A 24,033-nucleotide genomic window follows, 5' to 3' on the forward strand; every position below is an offset into this window, starting at 1 on the left:
CGAGGCTTTATTTCGAATATTTTGGGAATGCCATGTGTTCGATAGCGCTGTAAAAGCTAGGAAATTTTGTGGAGTAGGTTGTTTGCTCTCGTTCAGGAGCACCAAGTTCTCGCTCGGGTGACTTTAGCTATGCGCTACAGCTGTTTTCGCATGATGACGGTAGCAGCGAGCGGTCGTTCCACGGCTTCAAAAGGTTCGCAAATTGTGTTGTTTGGCCTCCGTCAGTACAGCGTGATATGATATTATAAGTACTGAACAATTTTTTCTCTGGCCATTTCTGCTAAATGCAAGTTTCTAGAGCAATGGCCAGTGCTTACCAATCAGCTGTCGATGGTTGGTCTCGTTGCCTGACTAGGCCAGCGTACCGTTAGCAGTTGTAAGATTTATGCATTGTTGTGCAAGCAATTATTTTCTGATTTAACTCCAGATAACGAAACATGCTTTCACCAGCAAAGCAATCGCAACTTGAGCACGCAGAAATTGCGGAGAAATACAAGCAAGATTGATAGTTTCCTGCTTGTGCAGACCTACTACATGGTGCTGTGGAGTTTATTCTTGTCCTGTGTGGAAAGAGAGACAGTTAAAGACTGCTGCAGGGATAAAAGTTAACAGCATTTTTCTATACTGTCGGTCAGAGTCGTGAAAGTCTTCACTTCAAGACAGCACTAACATTTTCTAGCTATTTTTCATCTTTCATTGCATGGCATGTAGAAAAGCTGACAGCTGAGATACATGGTATAAAACCAAATTTTGCTGTTCAGCAAAGCAGTTCTGTAATGGCCTAGGTGCTGCTTAATGTGCATGCGAAAATTAAATGAATGTCTACATAAGCTACTTATAATGCAATGCAAGGTGCTGCATATACATGAAGTTTATGTGTTATTTTTCATTCGCTGCGTGGCCTTCAGGTGGAAAACAAGGCACTGATGGCCATTTGCTATCTCAAGTGCGAAATTCTGCAAGGTAGGCGAGGCTGGCCTAGCTAGCAGCATTTATGTCTGTAAGGGTATAAGAAGTATGAATCTTGTCAAGGCAAGATTTCTGTGCCCTGTACTATGCATTTTCCTGCAGCTTGCTATTACTTGCCCTCAGGTCTATTGAAGCTCATTTCTACAGCCTGTATGATAGGCATTTTGTCACAATTTACTAATCCTCACTCCCAGCTTTGCTTGGAGGTCATTAATCACATGCTGTAAAAATGTGCTGCAAAAGTTCTGCTGGAGAAAGTAATGTGAGATGTAGTTACAGTACGGGAATAGTTTCCCATTTCCAAGAATCTTTGCTCTTTCATACTTGTATAATAAAGACTGGCCACTTCTATCTTTGGCTATTTTCTTGTGCTTGACTGTTTATCTTGCTGCCCATAGCAAAGCTGTGCTAAGCGTTGATACCTTGCTTTCAATTGATGTTTTCATTATGAAGAACCACAGGACGGACAAGTTGACTTTATGCCTGGCTTTTCGTACTTGACTCCTTTACCTTGAACTCATTGCATATAGGGCAGAAGTTATACATTCCCACATTTCAGTATGTATACTTTAACAGCCTATGTGCCTACTGTAAACATCTGAATGTACGCAGTCTAGTTTTTCTGTCCAACCAGACTCCAAGCACAAAGTACACAACAGCAAAATAGTTACAGGCTCTTCCCAGCTTTGATTGGAAGAAATAATGGTTTTGCATTCTGAAGTTTCTGGAGGTTTCAAGAGATGCCATTAAAACAAAGATTTTGTTTTATAGTACTTCTCTTTTTTGACCAACATAATGCAGCAATCAGTATTGGGGAATCAAGCATGAGAATTTCAAACAGGAAAGCTTCCACAGTTGTATGTGAATGGCATAAAATGTCTCGCACACTATGCTTGGTTAATTTTGTTTGAGTGGGGTTTTCTAGCATGCACTGCAGCCTCGGCAAGTGGACATAATGTCTCTCTGACTGCCGGAATAGCTATGTTACTAGCTGACCCAGGCCCTCAACAAGCATTAGTAGAGGTTTTTGGCCATATAGTCTTGGCTACATACATGTTGGGGTATGATGCATGCAGAATGAATATACAGCAGTGCTAAAAATGCAACTAACGCATCATGCAGTTACATTTTCGTAATACAACTCGAGTAAAAATCAAATGCTTGAGAGAGATTTTTATTTATCTCGTGATCCTCCTACAGTTTTCAGAAAAAAAAAAAAAGTCCAATACATCTCTAAACAAAACCAGCTGTCAAGAGCATATGTAGAGCGAAAATTGTGCGCACTTCTAAGGTTTCGAAGCACTGGTAAGTAGATCTAGATCTTCTGGAGGAATAGCACAACACACTGTTAGAATCGCATGTCACAATTTTTAGCTGACGTATCGCTAAACTGCGGCTGCCGGCAATCTAATTATCCGGCTTCTGCTAGCGAAATACCTGTAAAAAATGCTTACTCTAGTATATTTTAGAGATATATGTAGCGACTGCATGATAACGTCAATGAAAATAATGAACTTTGGCCGAATGAATGATGCATGCTAAACTTCAGCGCGAACAGACGACACACGTAATAGTTGCATTTGCAGCGATTTTTCACCCGTTTTCTTCAAATACGAAACGAAAAATAGGGTCATAACATGTGTGCAGATCATTATTACCTTTTCTACGACTTCATTTGCGCTTATAAAACATGTAAAGAGTCGAATTTAAGCTTGTCGATGCAGAGTTTCAAGCACAGCGCAGCAGACGCGCGTCTCGCAGAAAGACCCGGAAGTGGGAATTACTCAGCGTGCTTTGCGGCTTGTTCAGATTGCAATCGTCGGGCGGCGCCACCAGCGCACTGACATGCGCGCCACCAACGGAGGTGCCGCCAATCACGCAGGCGCTCCATCAGGCGTCGGCGCCGTTGTAGTGGTTGTAGCGCGTCTTTCGATTGTTGCTCCGGGCTGCTAGCGACATTACAGTCCTTTGTAACGCTGAACAGGGAGTGCATTTTTTCGGGACGTTTTTTTTTTTTTTTCTTTTTTTTCACTAGGCAGCATCAGGGCACAAAGCAAGAACTACAAGCGACGCCGCGGTAGTCGCGGCTTCATAATGCGGTTTCATATGTGTTGGTGTTGCCGACGAGTATTTTCTGCCGCGGAAAAGACGCTGCTTGCCGGAAAACCATCACGTATTCCGTGCCTCAGAAGCGGGGGCTTTTCTCATTCTGCCGAGAATATTTTAGCTACTATCGCGATAGAAATAAATGCTAACAGCGCGGCGCCTACGGCTCTCAGGCGAAAATCCTAACTGGTCGAGTTGGTTTAAGGAACAAATTTCCATTTCGTACCAGTTGGTTCCCAGTTAGATAACAATTGATACCCAACTGGGATCAACTGGGAATGTGTTCCTTAAACCAGTTAGACCAGCTAAGGTTTTCACCTTGGGGCGCTTGAATTTCTTACTGTCACGCTTGTAAAAAATTGGTTCCAACAGAAATAAAGTAGTCTCTTCTGCATCGTAGACAAATCTAGCTCAGTTTTATTGCTGCCTAGTCGCATATGCGCGGCGAGAAGACATTCGGATAGTGGGGTCGAAAGACTAAACGTTCTATGAATTAATTTCAACTCCCCTGACATTAATAGCCTGCGTGGCTTGCGGTCGCGCTATTTTCTCCCATTTTCCTTTCAATTAAACGTTTCATCATCATCCTCCACCTTTCGAAAAATGCTTGAAACGCAAGCCCAAAATCAGTGCCAGCACTGTGAGCAAATTAACCGTCGCAATTAAAATAGGATAACACTACGCGGTGCGTACCAATTGTGTCCATAGTTATTACTAATGTCACAGATTTCTTTATTAAGATCACCTCAAAGCGTCTCAGGTTGTGAGCGCCACAATGCAGGACCACCTGGGGTTCTGTTACCTTGCACTCGCATTGTACACCATACGGGCGCGTCTTTCATTTTGCCTCCATCAAAACGCGGCCGTTATTGAATCTCTGGGTTCAGCAGTCGAGCGACCTAACCACTGCAGCGGGACACGTCAAGCATTTCATGCGCACTATTTTGTCCCCAGCTTTGGCGCAGCGACAGTTCTTCATTTTAACGAATGAACAGCAGAACATATGCGTTAATAATTCACACGATTGAGCAGCGCTAAGTGGACATCGCACAAGAAACGGGCCCGATAGCGGCAAACCCAGTGCGTGTCTCTTATGCGCCGGCGTCAAACAACCGCCGTCGCAAAGAGCATGAAAAATTGAGGCAAACCAAATTACAGCGGAAACATGTGCTGTTTCTCAAAATTTGCTACGAACACGCATACGAGTGGTCGTCACTGTGAAATTAACGTTTATTACGACAGAGCAGACTAGCGCTGACTTACGTTGCACATTTATTTATGACTATTTATCCACCGACGAACTTTGAAACATTGATGAGATAGTGTGACATCTAATCGACCGCCTCGTGCAACTCCGTACGTAAGGAACAAAATTTGTTATCTGATGGACGCTAACTAATCTTCGCGCTTAGCTTTTTAATTTGGCTCGTCACACTAGGATGGTTTCATTTTGCATTCGTGTCTTCTCCAAAAGGTTCAGCGGAGAGCTGTGCGGCCTTCGAAGCGCCAGTACCTGCGCCCACTTCATCCGAGTTTGGTAATGAGTGATTCCATAGTTCCGGCTATGCCACCTGGTCCTCAACTACACAAATGAGTGCACCACCAGCGGTTTCAAAATGGGAAGCCACTCTCGGATACAAAACGGCAGCAAAGCGAGGCCAGCGCCTTCAAGCATTTTTTATTTAGCCGCCAGACGGCGCAACCTGTTTCGTGAAACTCATTTGCCTGATCTTCGTAGTGGACACGTGCGCTATGGGATGGGCGCTTGTGCACTTGCTGAAGCTGCAAGCACCTTGCGTTCGTACGTTATGTGTCAGCGCCGGGAGAAACAAGCCGCTTCACGTAGCATTTCAGGCTGCGGGTGTTGCTCAGCAGGGGCTTCATCCTCCGCACAGCGCGCGACTACGCGACACATCTCGCGCACTTAAAGCTCATTGCAACCACGTGCATTGGAAAAGCGTGCAACCGCGCCAGTTTAGAATCAGGGAAGACGCGGTTCTCCCTGCGCACATTCGTAATAAATGGCTGCCGTTTTTTTTTACGGTATCGCGGCCGGTAACGCGGTCGTCGTCCTCCGATGGATCCCGTCAGTCACATGGCCGGTCTAACTGCATCTTGTTGGAGCAACTATCAGGCGCGCATTCTCTGCCTATCGACTTGTCATTTCGGGGCACTCTGAATCGCTCGATTTTTTATTCTTGCAGCTCGAAATGCGCGCTTCTTGTTCGGTTTTTCCGGCATAAAGATGTCTACTCGCACGTTTAGTAGACAACGCTTCGTGACTGGCCAAATATATCCTCACGTGCGGACACTTTTGAGTCTGGCGTTTTCGAATTGAGGCACATTGACGCAGTGCGGGTGATCTACGAAGTGGGTCGCGTACATTGGTCGCCGTCGTCTTCGGTGCCGCATCTCCCCGCGAAGCACGAAATCATCTCAAGCGGTGGGGCGTACAACCTTGTACCTGTAAGGATAATGACGCTCTATTGAAAAGAACTTCCAGAAGTGTGAACCTACAGTTCAAAGAACACATTTGGACGACGCAACAAATAAAAAAAAAATCAAAGCGATGAGAGAGCCAAACCTTTTGTCGGTCCTTGGCGGTTTACCATCATCTCCCACTATTCCCGTCTTTCGCGGCCACCTTTTCCAAAGCCCGCGTGACTCGCTCCAGGGATCCTTTTCAAGCGATCATCGGGTGCCTTTTCTTCGCTCTGCATGTCCTGCCATTTCTGTCCATTGGTGTCCATTTCTTTTCACGCCTCATTTGCTGTATGCATATTCGTACTGTTGGTGGTGTGCCAGTGGATCGTCATTTGTTACGTGCTGGAAAAACTCTATTGTTTGACACGGTGACATACGCTCGTGTGACCATCTTTCAGAAGACACCGAGGAGACTGTTCTTAACGTATTATGACCTCCAATTATGTCTTTAAATACCGAGGGGTTTGGAGGAAATTCGACCATTTGTCGCTGTATGCTGTTTCGTACGCACCGTGAAAGCCTCAGTACTGCCATGTTGCAGCATTGTTTTTTTTTTTGCCCATTCAAGGAACATGCTACACAGCTGTAATGAAATATGCCTCCTCGTAAGTTGGATGTGTAAATCGGTTGCGCTAAACCTCTCCCTTAAAAAAAGTGCCTGGTTACTCCTGTAAGAGCGAATATGATGACCCAAGGAGTGCGTGTCTTTGTAGACCAGCGACTTTCAGCTTCCGAGACCTGCACGCAACTGTCGACTCGCGTGGTGATAGTTCGCGGACTCTAATCTGCCACTCCATTTCTCTTCTTACGTAGCTAGGTGGTGGTGCACATTTCCTTGAGTTTTATTTTTTTGTTTGTTCTTACATGGCAAAATTACTCTTGAAAAGTATAATCAAGTTACATTAACAGTTGATTTTCTCAAAATCGCGCAGATTTATATACATTCAAAATCAGTTACTGCTCACAGAAAAGTAATTACTTACGTTATAATTAGCTGCCTTCTTGGCAGCGAGAAATAGCCGATTTTCTGGCGTAAATGACTGCTCTTAAAGTTGTATACGTAAAGCCACTGAAAAATCGCAAAATTGCAGACTTCGCTTTTCATCTGGCGGTGAAGTTAATCGTTCGGTGTGTCATCTAGTCGCTGCACCTGGGCGATACTCTGCTCACGACGGCTCTCTGTGAAGCACTCTTAAAAATATATGCGCATATTTTTGGTCTTCACTAATTTCTTCGCCCCTTTTAGATCGGACCATCACAGAGATAACATATAGTGCACTGAAGGCAGAAACTAGCACTAATTCCATCGCCTTGCTGTCCGCGGTTTAAAGCCTCTACGGCACGTTATTTACTGTACAGTACCAGTAATCGACACCGAGAACTTGCTCTTGGCAATGTCCATCTGCACGCGACACCCTTCATCCTGCGCCTCGCTACTGCTTTTGAGGCACCCTGTCGTGCTTACGAGATACCTCCAGCACCTGTTGTGCGTCTTTATGAATACCGAAGCAATTAATTTTGTTGGAAATTACAAAGTAATTCATTGCACTACTACATTTCTAGGCCGGAAATACATTATGCTGTAGAAATTACCGAAAAACGTAAAGTATTGCCATTCCTGCGGCACTGTCGCCATTCATGCGTGAGGAGCGCGCCTGCTCGCATCCTCCCCTTCTGATTTGTTTCATCCTCGAACGGAAGTCTCTGACCATTGCCGAAAGGCAAACACTTGACGCGCAGCTCGAGCTGCGCGTTAAAATAAACGACGTCGTGCATCGGAAGCGTCTGCGGGATGTTGCGCAAACTGGGCCACCGCATCGCGGAAACAAAAACAGCCGAGAGAGGCCGTTCGGGGCGACTGCTGATAAACGGCTCCCACCGGCGGCCGCTTCCTGCCCTGCATCGACGCCAGAGAAGCCTGGCTCCGCTAGGCATCCTTCAAAGATGTCCTCATTCAGTTGCGTCTTTCATCCAAACTGATCGCGTACCGAAGCTGCATGTGCTCTTAGGGTCGCCGCGGGCGCTTCAGGTTCGCTTAGACTAGAGTCACCGGAAAATTTTCGAACCCGCATCTCGTTAAGGCGAATCGCTCGAAGGTATATTTCCGAGCCAGTAACGTTCGAAACGGGTCCGGACAGTGGGCAGGCTCCGAGGGGGCGTGACGGTTGCGCCTTGGACATTCACTGCACCGCTTTGCCTTTTTTATATTATACAGTTTGTATTGTTCGGTTTTGGGCAGGGGAGGTTGGAGAGAGAGTGCGGGATCGCTATGGTGCACGCAGACAGATGCCAGTCTCCATCCTCTTCCTGGCTCTGCAGTAGAACCGCAGACTTCTTCGCTATCGTCGTCATTTTCCCCCACATCATAAAGCCAGAGTGAGGCTCGGAGCCGTTATGCGAGTTTTAGAACCTCGACATCTTCGAGCGCTTGAAATGGTTACCCATCTGCGACAGTTACCGGTCGGAATACGCATTTCTATAGAACGTGTAACCACAACTTTACATTGCCCTTTTGCGTTTACGTTTCCCAGCTATGAGAGTGCGTAAACTCGGGAACGCCGTCCACGAATAAAGTTGGCGTGTTCACTGGCTATAAGCATCCCCGCACCTTAAACAACCCGAAATAAAGAAAGAAGTTCGCTAGCATGTAGGACGAAATCAGCTGAAAGGCAAACAACGCGAAATCGGTGCGCGCCATTGCTTGTGCTTTGGAAGTAATCGTATACCTGTTTTGTAAAACAACGACCTCTAAGCTATCTTGCAACTTTGTGGCGCAGTCGAGGTAGGCAAATGCTTACCTTAACAGCCGACTATCGGTTTGACAGATTCTTTTCGTCACCACACGTACACAGGAAAAAAAAAAAATACATCTCGGTAACAAAGGGAAAGAGTGGCGAATGGCCGTCCGTGCCAGGCGGAGGACAAGTTTCAGCACGCGTAGATCAGTGCAACAAGTCCGCCCAGAATGCTTCGCCCTTGACTGTTGTCTGACAGAGTGGGATCAGCTGGACTCTGAGCTGTCGTCGCCCTCGCTCAACTCGCTGACGGAAGAGTCCTCCTCCTCCTCCTTCTTCTTCTTTTTCTTCTTCTTCTTCTTCTTCTTGACGAGGCCCAAGCGCTCGCGCTCTTCGCGCCGCTTGACCTTCTTTTCGTCGAAGCCATGGTAGACGTAGTTTTCCATGATGAGGAAGTGATTGGCCATGCCCAGACAGATGGGGCCGAAACACAGAAGCAGCACGAAGGCAAGCACGTGCGCCAGCCAGTAGCCCTCTGCGCCGGCCACGAAGGTGTCGCAGAACAGCAGCAGCGCCGCGTTCAGTGTCTGGAAGGCCGGCTCACAGCCGCCCCCGCCCTGCTCGGCTATCTGGGCGCTGGCCCAGCGCAGCCTTCTCTCGGCGTCGCCCATGTATTCGCCGTAGTAGCGACTCACTGAGCTGGTCAGCGGGTCGCTCTGGTTGCCCTTGACCAGGGGCCGCCACTTGCGTGACAGCTGATCAGCGGCGGCACGTATCGCCGGCGGCCGCTGGAGCTGGCCCAGGGCGCTCACCAGAGCACGCACCGCGGCACCGGAGTCGCGCGCGACGCTCGCGTTGCGCAACAGCTCCGCGTTGAGCCGGAGCCGCGCGGGCGGCTTCGGGGGGCCTTCTTCCTTCTTCTCTTCCTTTTTGGTGTCGTTGCCTCCGCCCTTGGCGACGCCGGCCCAGTCCGGCGCCTGCAGCTCCGATACTGAGCCGCCCCGCTGGCACTTGCTCAGGATCTCGCTGGGGATGAAGCCGGCCCAGCCACCACCGCGCTGGTCGCCGGGCCACAGCGCGTACGCCATTTGGTCGAGCACCTTGAAGTTCTTGGAGCGAAACGGGTCGCAGATGTACACTTCTCCGGCGCCGGCGACTACGTACAGCTGGGTGGCGATGAACGAAGATACAATGAGGCAGACTAGTCCGGCTGCGGCACTGTACACGAGCATCAGGCCTCCCGTGTTGGACTGCGGTGAGCGCACTGTGGGCCGCAAGTCGTGGTCCTGAGCCGCGACTCCCATACCGGCGATAGCCACGATGGGCGCCACCAGTGCGATCACCACCACCACGAGCATGGGGATTCCCGTGAGGAAGCTCATCCAGCTCACCACGCCGCCGTCGCTCTCGTAGCTGGCTAGCTTGCCGATGGCAGCGTCTACGCCGCCTCCGCTCTGCTCCATTATGCGCGCTCGCCGTTCGGCACTCTCTAGCGCCCTGCGCACCTTTCGCAGCAGGTGCTTGCGCTCCGCCACAGTGGCATCCTCGACGGCGCGAGCCAAGTGGCCGTAGGCAAGCATTCGCGAGCGCTCCAACTTTCCGCAGCGGCGCCCCACGGCTGTCAATAGCGCGGACAGGCTGCGCTGGCCCGCGGTCGACAGCGAGTGTGCGAGCGAGCGCGCGTCGTGGCTGCACTCTGACAGCACGCTGCGCGAAGGAAGCCCGGAGTCCATAGCCACGCGTCGCTTCAAAAACTCGCCGAAGTCGTCGCGGAATCGTGCGTTGAGCGTGTCCACTATGCCCCGGAGCCTGGCCGACGGAGTCTCCGGTTTGTCCTTGTCTTTGTCTTTGTCACCGCCGCCTCCGCCTGCGGCTGAAACGCCCTTCAGCAGACCGACGGCAGCTGTGTAGTGGTCGTAGCCGTCGTTTATTGCCGAACCCATGTCAGACTTGTTGAGGAAGAGCGCCACTGCGGTTATCATGAGTGCCACGCCGGTGAGAGACACCGCCATGCAGTAGTACTGGTAGTAGTCGTCATACTCTGGCGAGATGATCTGCAATCGCTCGCCACCACATTTTTTGGCGAAGCGCGCGCCAACTAGTCCCAGCCCTCCGGCAGTCACGGCCAAGAACAGCAACCAGCTGATCCACGTGAAGATACCCATCAAGCCCTGCTGGCTGGCGAGCGCGCCTCGAATGCCTCCCATGCCGGGGCTGTCCAGTGCTTCTTTGGCGAACTTGCCTCCGTCCCCTGGATCGCCGGCGAACATGGTGAGCACCGAGCGGCCGATGTCACTCCACACAGGCACCGTGACGCCTGATGGCTGCAGCGCGAAGCTGCCTCCGCCTCCGCTTCCGCCTCCGCCATCGCCGCCACCCGCCGGCTTGGCTTTGTCGCCGCCCTCGTCAGGCTTCTTCGTAGGGTCTTGCGCATGCACCACCAGCAGACACAGCAACAAAGCGGCCAGCGGAGGCCGCCGCATCACGCTTCAGCGCGACCGCCTCCACGCAGCATCGTCCAGGCATGCGCGTGGCTCGCGATGACCATGGGGCTCAGCAGCACACCTCATGGTCGCTTGTCTGTTCCACTCGAATGAAACGCTCTCTGTAGCTTTGGATGCGGTACCGGATCCAGCGCGTTCCTTCTGCGGTGTACTATTCCTGCTTCAGGTGCCTCCATTTCAGCGATCGTTCTGCGCCACTCTTTCAGTGAAACGGGGAGAGGTGTGTGTTATCAGTTTTCGACGTTGCGACTTCCGCGTTCACCTATCGGCCAACGAGGATGACCAAGCCAGCGTAGCACTTGAGATACCTTGAGCTAGCACTGTGGAAGCAGCGCCAACGGTTTGCGGTAGTTCAGACAGCTCTTTCGCCTTATGCCTGCACAGCTGTGCTGTGTGCTGTAGCTTTCCGCCAGGTGGAAAGTCTGCGTGGAGTTTTCCCTATGTACGCGTATTAGGAGCCTGGTTCGTAAATGGTGTGTGGTCAAATTGCCCCTTTAGCGCGGATGTCTGGTTTCCGATGTCCTCATCTGGCACACCGTTTAGAATAGCGCATGCGCACGCATATCGTTGTTGTTGTTGTTGGCCTCTTTGAAAAATGGCACGCACACATCATGGGGGGTTGACCAATTTTCGAAAGTTTTTTCATGGCCGCCAGAGCCTTTACTCCGTAATTGATAGAATTCAATACAACAAAACCACCTTCTTTATCCGAAAGGCACAGCTTGAATTCCTTGCTCTTCAGTTCTTTAATTACTGTTTCAAATCGCAACTTGCATCTTCCACGTCCTTTTGTGCGGTTCAAAAGGTCAATCCCTTCAGCTACAATTCAGCTGGCCCCTTCTTCATCAGCTTTTTCTGAGTCATGTCTTACAATTTTTACATTACTGTAGGTAATGTACAGTTATCTGCCAATGCAACGGAAGTGTTAGAACATGGGCGTAAGTTTGCTCTTCCTCTTAAGATTGACGCCGCAGGGAAGCTTGCCATTGTAGGACACAAAGGGATTGACCTTTTGAACCGCACAAAAGGACGTGGAAGATGCAATTTGCGATTTGAAACAGCAATTAAAGAACTGAAGAGCAAGGAATTCAAGCTGTACATTTCGGATAAAGAAGGTGGTCTTGTTGTACTGGATTCTATCAATTACGGGTTGGCCTAGGTGTGGTGGTATCCTCAAACTCAATTACAGGCACAAGCTTGCCGCAAAGCGAGATCGTAAAGAATTATAAAAATGCAGCTATAAGAATTGTGGATATAAAAAAAAACTAAAAATCAATAATTTTGATGGAAAAAATAACCTGGAAGAATTTCGAAATGGGTTAACAGATTAACCTACCAGTTGCTATAATATAGTCGGGTATAATTCCACAAACAGTGTCCAACGCAACTAACTCCCTTGGCACTCGCATCTAACGGCAGTATAACGGGTAGAGACAAGGGGAGTCTTAACCTAGAGAGGGGGATCTCCAGGTATGTCCTCCTCTGAAGTGTGAACAGCCGGCATGAGAGGAAAAAATGTTCTATGGATTCCACTTCTCCGCATGATGCACATAGGTTTGTTGAGGTCCACCCACCATCTGAATGAATATAAATTCAAGCCCAGAATTCTGCGCCGCAACAGCGTCATTGTTACTTCCCACTGCCTGGCTTTCCATAAACGGACATTCAGTTTCGTGGTCTAAAAGTGCGACTTCTTCATTCTCGAAAATGACTGACTAGATCACAGGGGGCGTTGAGGGTGTGCTTGGCGTTTTACCTGCATCGATCCAAATGACTTGGAGCTGAACTTTGCACATTTGCTCTCACGGACATTAAGATGGAACCCAAAAAGGTAGGCCTCTGCTTGCCATTACATGTCTGCTGCCTTATAGGCCAGTCGCTTCGGTAACACACATCCACAGGAAAAAAAAAAAAACTGCAGATGTTTAATGTGGCTAAACCTAGCATAACGTTCGGAAGCACTGGTTTGACGTACTTTATCTTAGTAGATTGTAGTTATATAGATGAGGTTGCCCCATCATCATTTTTTTTGTTTGTTTGTGGGGTTTAACGTCCCAAAGCGACTCGGGCTATGAGAAACGCCGTAGTGAGGGGCTCCGGAAATTTGTACCACCTGGGGTTCTTTAACACGTGCACTAACGTCGCACAGCACACAGGCGCCTTGCTTTTCGCCTCCATCGAAAAGCTGCCGCCGCGGCTGGGATCCCGCGCCTCGGGCACAGTAGTCGAGCGCCCTAACCACTGCACCACCACGGCGGGGCCGTCCTGTGTTCACGCCCGCTGTTCACGTCTCTTAAACTAGGTTGACATCTTAGCTCCGCCTCTAAAAGGTATGACGCCACATCTTCAGCGGGTCCCATTTTTCACGTTCATGCACTTTTACTAAGATCCGGACCATGAAAAGAAAATAACAAGAAGAATAAGATTGGGATGGAGCGCATTTGGCAAACACTCGCAAATCATGACTAGCAGCTTACCGGTATCGCTCAAGAGGAAAATATACAACCTGTACTAACCTATGGGGCGGAAACGTGAAGGTTAGCGAAGAGGGTTCTACTTAAGTTGAGGACAACGCAGAGGGCTTTGGAACGAAAAATGGTAGGGGTAACATTAAGAGATAGGAAGCGTGCAGAGTGGGTCAGAGAAATAACTCAAGTTACCGACATTCTAGTGAAAATCAAGAAGAAATGGGCATGGGCAGGACATGTAGTGCGAAGAGAGGATAACCGATGGTCGCTTAGGGGGTAACAACTGGATTCCAAGGGAAGGAAAGCGTAGCAGGGGACGGCAGAAAGTTAGGTGGGCGGATGAGGTTAAGAAGTTCGCACGGGTCAAGTGGATGCAGCTAGCACAGGAACGGGTTAATTTGAGAAATATGGGAGATGTCTTCGCCGTGTAGTGGGTATAGATGACAAATTGCATACAGTAGTAGGTCGCCAGATATGCAAGACGTAGATATCTCCATTTTAAGTAGGCCATACGACAGGTGTCTGCGTAGCCTCTATGGCAGCGTGTTTAAGCCGGGATCCAAAGGGTCCTGCATTCCGATGTCACCCTCCCATCTCAGTGGCGAAGCCCGAGCTGGCATTGTCTGTCAAATTGGCGGGCGCTCAAATATCAAAAGCCAAGTCTTCGCAGGAACCTCCTGTTTTTCCGGATTACCCCGCGAAATAATGTTTTCACAACAAAAATAATGCTGATATCTTACCTCGTCGAGGTTAACCGCAGCCATTTCGCCAAGGCTGCTGAACGGTGCTCGTTATTTTACTCTATGGTTGCATGCGGTCGTCTCAGCGCTACTCAAACCTAAGCCTCAGAAGGATAGTAGTGCTGTTCCAGTAGCATTGCTGCTCAATTCAGCAAACAAAAAAAAAAGGTCAGCGCAATTTAATTTGAACGCTTCTGTGTAACGTCCACATTGCCAACTGTTTTCTTCTTCTTGATGTCTACGTTTGTCCTCATTTTTTATGGACCTACTGTCATGCTAATTTCATCTCCGCCAGTAACAATTTCCGTTCAATTGATGGTGATGTAGCTACGGTATATACTGGTTTCTTCATGGGTCGGATCTTTCGTTGGGGATTTCGACCCTTGTGCGAGGAAACAGTCCGCATAAGCTCTCCTTTGTTTTGCAGGAATATGACCTGGAGCAGAAGATTGACCTGGAGATCAAGATGCGCGAGGGCACGACCAAGCTGCTGGCCGTGTGCCAGCACCGGCCGCAGAGCCTCGAGGCAGCCAAGTCTCTGCTCACCTCCAACGAGCGGATGGCCGCCTACTTGGCCGAATTGCAGCGCCGCAAGACCGCCGACCGTCCCAAGCAGCCGTGAGTGGAGGCTCTTTGGTCCTGACCAATAAGGTCCTGTGCAGCTACCTCTCCACATGGTGGCTTCGGGAAAGTGTGCGTTTTGTGTGACGTGGGGCATGTTTGCCTAGCTGTTCTAAAGTACTACATGCCAAATAGTCGGCATATAACACTCTGCCCTGTCATCTGGGAGAGACGCCCAATAAAGAACTGCAGTATGCTTGGCGGCTTCGTTTCCTTCTGGTGATTGCAGGGGCTGCGGATGGGCCGGAAACCAAACGACTGTGGCTATTTGTGTGTGTGTGTGTGTGTATGTGGGGAGAGAGAGAGAGAGAGAAAGAGAGAGAGAGAGAGAGAGAGAGAGAGAGAGAGAGAGAGACAGAGAGAGAGAGAGAGAGAGACCTAAGATACAGATTACCTCTTCTGTGGTTGCGGCATAGATTTTTCGAGTCCGTCGTGACGAGTTTTAGTAGCCATCCTGTGGCTAAGCGTTTTTACCATTGCGCAGTTGATCAGACCATCTGTTCGAACGGCAAGTAATGCCGAAAGTTGGGCGAGTTGGTTAACATTCATGATTGAAAATAGCGCGAAGATACACGAAGGACGGAAGGAAGTAAGACACGGACAAGCGCTAACTCGCAACTGCCAGTCCGTGTATTACTTCCTTCCGTCCTTCGTGTACTTTCGCGCTATTTTCCATCATCATATTCGAACGGCGTTGTGACTGCGATGTCCATCGCCCGCTTTTACTTCTGCTACGCGTCTGCTGCAGCGATGCAGAGGGTGATTGATTGTTCTTTCCGTGGCGCCTCTATAGATCTGCTTTTGCTCGTCTCGCGAAGTCCTACACGGTTGCATGTTTCTTCGGGTTGGCTGCTGTTGATGTGGGAATTAAAGCCAACTCAGCGAGCTTTCAGCTTTTTTATTTTTGAGTGTCGATATTTCTAACCACATTGCCGATTCGGAAATTTAAGAACTGCGTTCACCTTCGACGTCAGTCACATATAAAATAAAACGAATAATAACCGTATAACTTTCGAGCTATGTCAAATACATAATGCCTTACTGCGCGATCCACCTTCCCTAACAGCACTGACGCATCTATCGCAGTCTTTTTTTAATAAGGGAGTAATTACTCATTGATATACACCCAAGCGCAGTCATACGACTGCAAAGGAAAGCTATACAGCTTTCTCAGAAACTTCGTAGTATGGCTGCGCTTAGGTGGATGTCAGTGAGTAATTACTCCCTTATTAATGAATCTGAGCCACCTTGGGGGATTCCCCTAAATATTTGACCATCACAGTTTTTACGGGCAAACTCTGTAAACGTTTACTCACAAGGTGTTTCAAGAAGCCGGTCACCAATTTTTAAAAATAGGCTTTTTGAGGTATGAAGACGGCTTCTGCAGCGCCGTAATACCAACGTTGAAGGACTTAAAAAAATGTGAAAGATGTTAACTAATAAGCTGGTTGACTAATTCCGGGTAAGTAATTTTTTTAACTTACATTTTGGCGCCTGGTTTTAATTAGAGATCTGTCGCCGGCATTTAGTAGTGACCGTATCAGTCTTCATCATTTCGAAAACGCAATTTCGCTCGGCGTTGTGGCTTGGGACTATCTCGCGCCAAAAGACAACTTGTTTTCGAAAAATCTGCGCTCTGAGAAACATCTCAGTGACCATCTCAATGACCTTCTGTGACCAGCGCCATTGATTAGCACTTTCGTTCGGTTATTATTTCCATTGTTCTTTTCTCCTCTGCTTGCAGTCCTATATGGCTGTTACTGGGCGCCTCCTTAGAGCGCGATTTTTTTTAAATCGTACGTCATTTGGCGAGAGACAAAATTTGTTGGACCACAGCGCGGAGAGGAATTTCATTTTCGAAGTTACAAAAACTAACAGCTCTATTACTAGCGGCCGGATGAAATCTGTGATTGAAGCCTGGCGCCTAACTAAATAGTTAGAAAGTTGATTATCAGAAATTACTCAACTATCTCACTAGTTGACATCATTGACCTCTTCTTCATCATTGACCACTGTCTTGATGCTCGTGTGCGCTGTCTATCCAGTTCTCGCTATAAGCAAAACAAGTCAACCGGAGTCCTCGAGGGTGAGCACTCGCAGACGTTAAGCCTAGTCATCTGGTCTGCAACCGTGCGAGGGATTTAGCAATCGAAGTGGAAACGCACTAAGCGGGCAGCCAGAGCGGGAGCTTCGCCTGGCGAAAGATGTTAAACTGAGGCTTAACCACCTCCTCGGGCTTAACCAGGTGATACCATAGCTCTCGCTTGCATAACCAGGGTTGTCTGTGCTAAACTGCAGCATTTAGATTTATTAGCCTGGTACTAGTTTAGGGGCTCTGGCAGGCACCAGGTAAGAAGCAGACTGCTTATTAAGTTCTCTCATTATCAAACTTCTTATATTTTTATTTTAGGGGTTCGTTTTATTTGCAGAATTGGAGTTCGTCCTCAAAGTTGTACAGGCGAGTTGTCACCCGGATAGGCGGCCATAGCCATGTAGGCGGCTTCACATCGAAACGCAGCAGCAGGGCGGGCGGGTGACGTAGTTTGCTCCACCCACATTTTTGACAGGGAACCCAAGCTCAAGCACGGCTGGTCTCGAGGGAGAGAGCGCGCGCTCTCCTTTGAGACCGGCCGTGGCTCAAGTTTCGTGACGCCAGCGGCGCACCTCCCCTGGCGGCGAGAGGCTACTGAGAAGAGACATGGCCTCCGAGAAACGCGCGTGGGGGTGATTTCGGAGGCCATGGATATGGTGGCTAGCCATGGAAGAGACACGGCCGGTCTCGAGGGAGAGGAGCAGCGCGCTCTCCCTCGCGCTCTCCCTCGAGACCGGCCGTGGAAGAGAAAAGTGCGGTGGGCGCTGCCAACACCAGGTGTTGGCGCTGCCGGCCAGACGGAAGCCTGGCCTAGTCATAAAAAATAAAAGGGAGCGAGTCGGTCCTCACTTGATAGCGTGCGGCTATGTCTACTACCGCTGCTTGCCGCGCGCGCAGCGCAGGAATCGGCAGCCGCGCTCCCGCGCTTAAGTGGCTAGCCACCCTACCCGTGCTATCCTGCGCCAAGGCAGACATACCGACACCAAAATATGGGGACAGAATCGGAGAGCGAAAAACCGGTGGAGGGAACGGCGTCCTCGGCACTTGGGTTGACCGTGTGACGTCACGCTCTTTTTTTTTTTTTTTACCTCCTTATGACGATGGCGATAGCAGCAGTAGCACGCGGCGCCGGGCGCGCGCTCACTCTCAGGTGATGCCTCTGTACGAAAAAATAAAAAGATTTGATTCAGTAGGTTTTCGTTCAAGCGTGCTGGTTTCCTTGCCTGTTATGAAGGATGAGATGAGAGGTGAACGGACTAACAGTTGCAGACATTCAAAAAGTGGAAGCTGCCCATTAAATTAAAAATTAACTTTTTTTTTCTCGCTGGAAAGCATTACTCGTGCGTTCACAAATGACCCAATAATTTTACCCAGGTTCAACATTAAACAGCGCGAAAAGATGGAAACATTGGCTATTGCTTGGTGCATGGGTTTACTTCGTAACAGCTTACGTGAAGGTCACTGCAGCTTCATTTTGAAGTAGCTTAAGTTCTATAGCTTTGCAAGGGCATCTTCCGTTTCAAATGAAATGCTCTCACTTTTTATGGGATAATCATGACTGCTATGAATAAACAAACATGAGCTCGCGTTGACTTTTGCCGCTGTCTTAAAAGTGCTTTTAGCTTCCCAAACTTTCCTCATGAAATGCTAACAAACAAGAATAAAACTTTTTTTTTACACTTTATTAACACTGTTTCGCATATGCTTTCGTTTTTATTTACGCGTGCTCGTCATGTGCACTGGTTTAGGGCTAAAATAAACCTGGTTCCTACTAATAAAAATTTCGGATCCTCTGAAAAACAAACTGTGCAGCATTTTTGTAAAATATTGGTCATAAAGGCAAGTTGCTTCTTGTGGTCATGCTTAGCTCAGTTCTACATTTTTCCGACCTAGCAGTACCGCAGGATCGATTGTCAGTGCGCCTAACTTGTGCCGTTCTTTTCGCAGCATTGGCGGATTTCCCCTGAACGTGTCCCATTCCCGTGTGGCGGTGTCAGGTGAGCCGCTTTTGTGCCCGGTCACTTATCCACTGGCCAGCCAACGCCTCAACCATTGTGTTCAGTCTGGCGGCGTCGTTTCACTGGCGTGATTACCTGTTAGAGCTATAGTGAAAAATTTATGTTGTCATATTAACTGGAACTGAAAGTTACCCAAACAATGTGAAACCTTCCGAGGACATACATCCTCGAATGGTACAAAACGTCCTCGTACCAAACATGATGCCGTCAAGACGTTTTGAGCGCACCACGTCCTCAAAAGGATGTCAATTTGTATACGCTGCTAGACGACGTCCTTTCGCTAGATAAGATTGTGGCACTTAAATTAAGACCATTTTATCGCGCATGCGCGCCTGTCATTGCATGAAATTGCAGGTTTAATTCAAATACATTTGGGGGCAATAATGATAACATAAAAAGAATAAATACAAACCCCAGATAATTAACAAGAAAGCATGTTACATTTTTGTAGGAACGCGTGATTGCAACTGATCTATGGTATTTTCTTCGTTTTGCCGTGCACTGGCTTTCTAAAACAACTGCAGCATGCGGCGCAGCGCCGGTGCAGGTGATGGCAGCCGCCAAAAGCCGTCACTCAGTTAAATGTACCGCAAGTATAGCCACAACACAACCGCGGTGACCCTTCTCTAGGCTGCCGTATGTAGCTAGCTGCATTCCGCAAACGACTTCGACGACACTGAGGTTGACACCGAGTTGTGCCGCATTGTGGTTGGAGAGAAAGAGAGCGAGAGAGATGCTACTCGTGCACCTGAGTACGAGCTGCATTTAACTGCTTCATAATTTCAGGGTTTTGGCCTCATTGCTGCAGTGCACTACATGGGCTCACAAACGTTATTAGCTGACACACGTACGCGATCCGCGGCGTATGCTGTCCCAGGAGATGAGTGGGGACTTTGTCGCAGAGATCCGGATGCCACTGATCTGGAAGGACACGGACCATTTCAAGAACAAGGGTGACTACCGCAGGTTTGCTGTCTTTTGCCTGCTGAAGATCGGCACCGAGATCTACGACACGGGCATGATCAGCAACGTGGACCGCAGCATGACCGATGTCTCCTTCGAGGACACCATTGTGTTGTACGTCTTGGCAGCTGACTAGAAATACCTTCTGTGAGATTTTCCTTTTTCCGAGTGCTAAATTTTAATTTCGATGACGCGTGTCCCAGAATTCGTAGCAGAGGCAAAATATGAGGTGTATTCATGGTTTCGCTACTCGACTGATCGAATTCAGATTATCATACAGCACTCGGATAGCTCGATGGGCCTTTTGCCTTTCTTACTTTGGCAAAATCGCCTCACCACGCTTGCGTTGCTTATCGCGTCCACGCGTAACGAGGAACTACTGGAAGATTTATTAGGTTAATTGACACCCGGGTGCTCTGGGACTGTATTTCACCTTCGTCCCGAGGAGTAAGCGATGTTGGCGGAAACGCGCGCAGCATTTGCTCCAGCTGCCGGCAGTGTTATAAATTCGATTTTTGTATGTTTGATAAATTGCATCGTTTTCGCCGAAGGACGCGATTTATTTCGCGGTATATTAAACGAGCAACCAGTTGAATAATATAATGACTGCAGATAATCTACCGGGTGTCTCAGCTAAATTGAACCAAGCGTTAAAAAGAAAATATTTGTGGTAGGCCGTGGAAACCAGTTGCATACAGCTGACAGCCGTCTTTCGTACCACAGGTAATTTTTGTCTTGTAATTAATTTGTTAGGTTAATTTTAATTATTAAATATTGACCTTATTCAAATGTAATTTAAAAAGTTGGCGAGCACCTTCAGAAACCCTCATTCCATTATTTGCGATAAAGGAAGCGCCTCACGTGTGTCCTTTCTTCAGAGCTCCAAAGAAAGCCTCCAAAATACAGAAAAAAGATGTTGTGATTTGCGCGTTTGCGTGCCACGATGGTGCTGCTCTCAGTCGTGGTTTGAGCGAACGAAATCAGCCACGGTAGCTGCGTCTCCACAGCCCCTTTTGTAGCGTGAGCTACACTGGCCGCACTCTCGCTAGCTTCGCGTGGTTCTGGAGCGACCGTACTGCGCATGCTCGAGGAGCGAGTGACGTGACTGCTCGCAGCTGGCGAGCCTCATCGCCACCGCCGCTGCCGCTTGCGGCAGCTTCGAGGAGCCGGGTGACGTCAGGAGTCTGGTGACGTCACTCCATCGGCGCAGCCGCTTCTAGAGCAAAAGCGGCGCGCGCTACTGCGCATGTGCGAGGAGATGGGGAGGATTTCTAATATTCTAGAGCACTATACCGCTGCTAAGCGGCGTAAGAGAATGGAAAATCTCAGCTCGTCGGACGCCGAGGAATTGTTGCCTGGCAGTTGACCGTTGAACGTAGGAAAAACGAAGATAACGCGTGCGGCGGAAACACCGGAGCAAAGAGAGGAACTCCTAGTCAAGAGACGTCGTCAGGAAGCGGAACGGCGTGCCCTCGCAGCGGGTCGAAGATGATACGAGCCAGGACAATGTGAAGAAACACAAACTGAAGAACGCCTTGCAAGCGGCGACGCCAAGATGCAGAGTGCAATAATAATAATAATAATAATAATAATAATAATAATAATAATAATAATAATAATAATAATAATAATAATAATAATAATAATAATAATAATAAATTGGTTCACAGGAAAGGAAAGGCGCAGTATCCGTCACACGCTCTCTGAACTTGACCCGCGCTGTAATGGAAGGGAGGAAGGTGGGATAGAAAGTGGAAAGAGAGAAAGCGGAGCCATGGGTGGAGGGCCACGGAGTAATTTAAACTACCTGGTGATCTGTAACGTGCAATGACATCGCATAGCACACGGACGTCTCCGTTTCGCCTCAATCGAAACGCAGCCGCCGGCAGAGCGTAAAAGCGGCGCATAACAGCAGCGAAGCGAGAATGAGAGTAATGCCCGAGCTACACCCGAGCTACACTGTACCCGAGCCACTCTTACACCGTGACCCGAACAGAGAGAGGAACGGCTTGCCAAACAGTGATGCCAGACTGCCGAGCGTAATAGACGGAGCATACTATAACCGCCGAGATGTGGTCTATGCAAGAGTTCAGTCAGCGGGAACCAACAGAAGAGGATGTGACTCTCATGGCTAAACATAGATGACCACAACAGGCTTAGCGGGCTCAGCTGAGCACAGCCACTGTCATTTTTTTTTTTTTTTGCACCGTCACGTGTGCCGGCTGGCTGACACGGGCGAAGAAACCATCACAGACGTATTGTGATGGGGTTTTTTTGGCCTGCCAAACATTGGCCTGCCACTGCGACGGGGCCACATTCCGTCCCTGCAGCACAATCGTGGTGCACGGACGCGCTAGTCATGTGATTTTTCTTTTTTGTATTTCGCAGGCTTTTTTTTTAACTTGGCTTTCTTTATCGCAAATAATGGAAGGGGGGTTTCTGAAGGTGCTCGCCAACTTTTCAAATCATATTTGTCTAAGATCAATATTTAATAGTTTAGGAAAATAATTTAATTAACAAATTAATTAATTGCAAAACAAAAATAATGCCTACAATGCTCAAGACGGCTCGCAGCTGTATGCCTACCTCAAATATTTTATTTTTTCACCTTAGGCCTTAGATTGGTTAGGCGTGCCGTCACCGTGCGTCGACGCCCAGCTCGGCGGAACTCCCGCGTCTCATTCGTCTCATCGGCCTTGCACACGTTATGAAGTGAGCGCCTTTCGGTTGGCGCTATTCATGGAGGAAGGAAACAACTTAGGAGAGGCCCTTGCTATTCCCAATGCATTGGAGAAAGTGTGGCGGAAGTGACGTGAAAATTTAGGGTTAGCCGAGTCGGGCCATTAGCAACAGCGACGTTGTTGCTATGAAAACTCGGGCCACTAGCAACAGCGTTGCTAAGGGCCCTAGGTGCGTGAGCGTCGCGGAGAAAGGATAAAGGAGGAGGAGAGATGCTGCAGCGTCCGGTCGCGGCGCGGCCGCGCCTGCTTCAAAAAAAAAAAAAAATGACGTCAGGGCCTCTCCTATGTTCTTTCCTTCCTCCATGGCGCTATTGCACGATCGTTTCGTGCGCAAACCACGTTTTCGCAGACCCCCTGATACCCCCCCCCCCCTTACTCACACCCACGGTATGGTGACTAGAAGCTGGGAGGTGGGAGCTTTGCAGCCGGCGGCGCGCGCGGCGCGGGCAGCAGTAGTTCATGACGGCGCCAGGTGGCGCGCAAGTTGTCACTTAGATGCATGATCTCTCCGGCATGGCTAGCGTAGTTTGAGAACGCGGCGAAGGCAAGTAGCCCAGTCGGTGATATCTGTCGTTTTCCTGCTTCTCACCTCGTTCGTCGGACTGCAAAATGTGTTCATTTCGCTCGTCTGTCTTATGAATCGTTCGTGTGCTGTAGTGATAACAGATGGCAGCGAAATCAAAGCGCCAGACTCACTGTTTTGCCCCCGGGTGCACGACGGGGTATGTTTCCTCAAGAAAGAAAGACAACAAAGCCTCTGTTTTTTCTGTGCCGGATGACGAGGAGAGGTTTCGAGCGTGGCAGAGAGCGATTCCTCGCGCGGACAAGCCCTTGGAAAAGACTTCGGTACTGTGCGAACTGCATTTTGATGAACGATTCATCATACGTGATTACATTCATGTAGTGAATGGAAACGTGGTGAAGATCCCTCGTGGCCGGCCTTGCCTCAGCGACGATGCTCTACCAACGCTGTTTCCAAACACACCAACTTATCTGTCCAAACGACTACCCCCGAAGAGAAAGTCGAAGACATCCAGTGGAGAAATCATGGGAAAGAAAAGAAAAGTAAGTGACGGTTCGCGACACGAGACAACTACGTTTGACGATGCGAGTACTGGCGCAACAACGGCTCATGACACATGTAACCTACGGGAGCTGGAACATCTTAGTCCTGACAAGCTACCCACCAAGTACTGGTCGAGAAGCCTTATCGCTGGAGTGCCGGAAACAGTCGCATTTAGCGTTTGCGCGCCAGACAACGATAGCTTGTGCTTCAGAAAACTCGTGTTGTGTTCCGCGCATGGAGACCACTACCACTGTTCAGTGTTTGTTCAAGGTGTATCGCTAAAGAAAGTGGACGTTTTTGACACTGAAAGTTTGGAAGGCCTCCTTCGCTCTGTTAACGAGATGAATTCGTGCGCGGGATTGGAGAAGGACCTGATTGAAGAAAAATTTCCCAAGACTGGACAGGTCAAGTACAGAATTCATGGAGGCAAGCTGCACAGTGCGAAATGCTTCGGTGTATCACAGAGTGAAGGACCATGTCTTCAGTGCAGATACTTCCGTAAACTTCTGCTAAATCAAGCCTCCTA

General features: G+C 48.9%; 1 protein-coding gene across 2 annotated transcripts in view; it reads left to right on the forward strand.

Annotated features, from left to right (window-relative positions):
• Positions 1-24,033, forward strand: part of LOC146206650 (rhotekin-2-like) — a 215,251-nt gene that overhangs the window by 148,294 nt on the left and 42,924 nt on the right. For both annotated transcript variants that reach the window (XM_084591415.1, XM_084591416.1), the window contains exons 2-4: positions 14,434-14,624; positions 18,667-18,716; positions 19,640-19,814. In XM_084591415.1, coding sequence (XP_084447541.1) covers positions 14,434-14,624; positions 18,667-18,716; positions 19,640-19,814 — 416 coding nt within the window. The remainder of the gene's footprint in view (positions 1-14,433; positions 14,625-18,666; positions 18,717-19,639; positions 19,815-24,033) is intronic.

The sequence above is a fragment of the Amblyomma maculatum genome, chromosome 1 (genome assembly GCF_055883805.1).
Source record: "Amblyomma maculatum isolate TAMU_Amacu chromosome 1, ASM5588380v1, whole genome shotgun sequence".
Lineage (NCBI taxonomy): Eukaryota > Metazoa > Arthropoda > Arachnida > Ixodida > Ixodidae > Amblyomma > Amblyomma maculatum.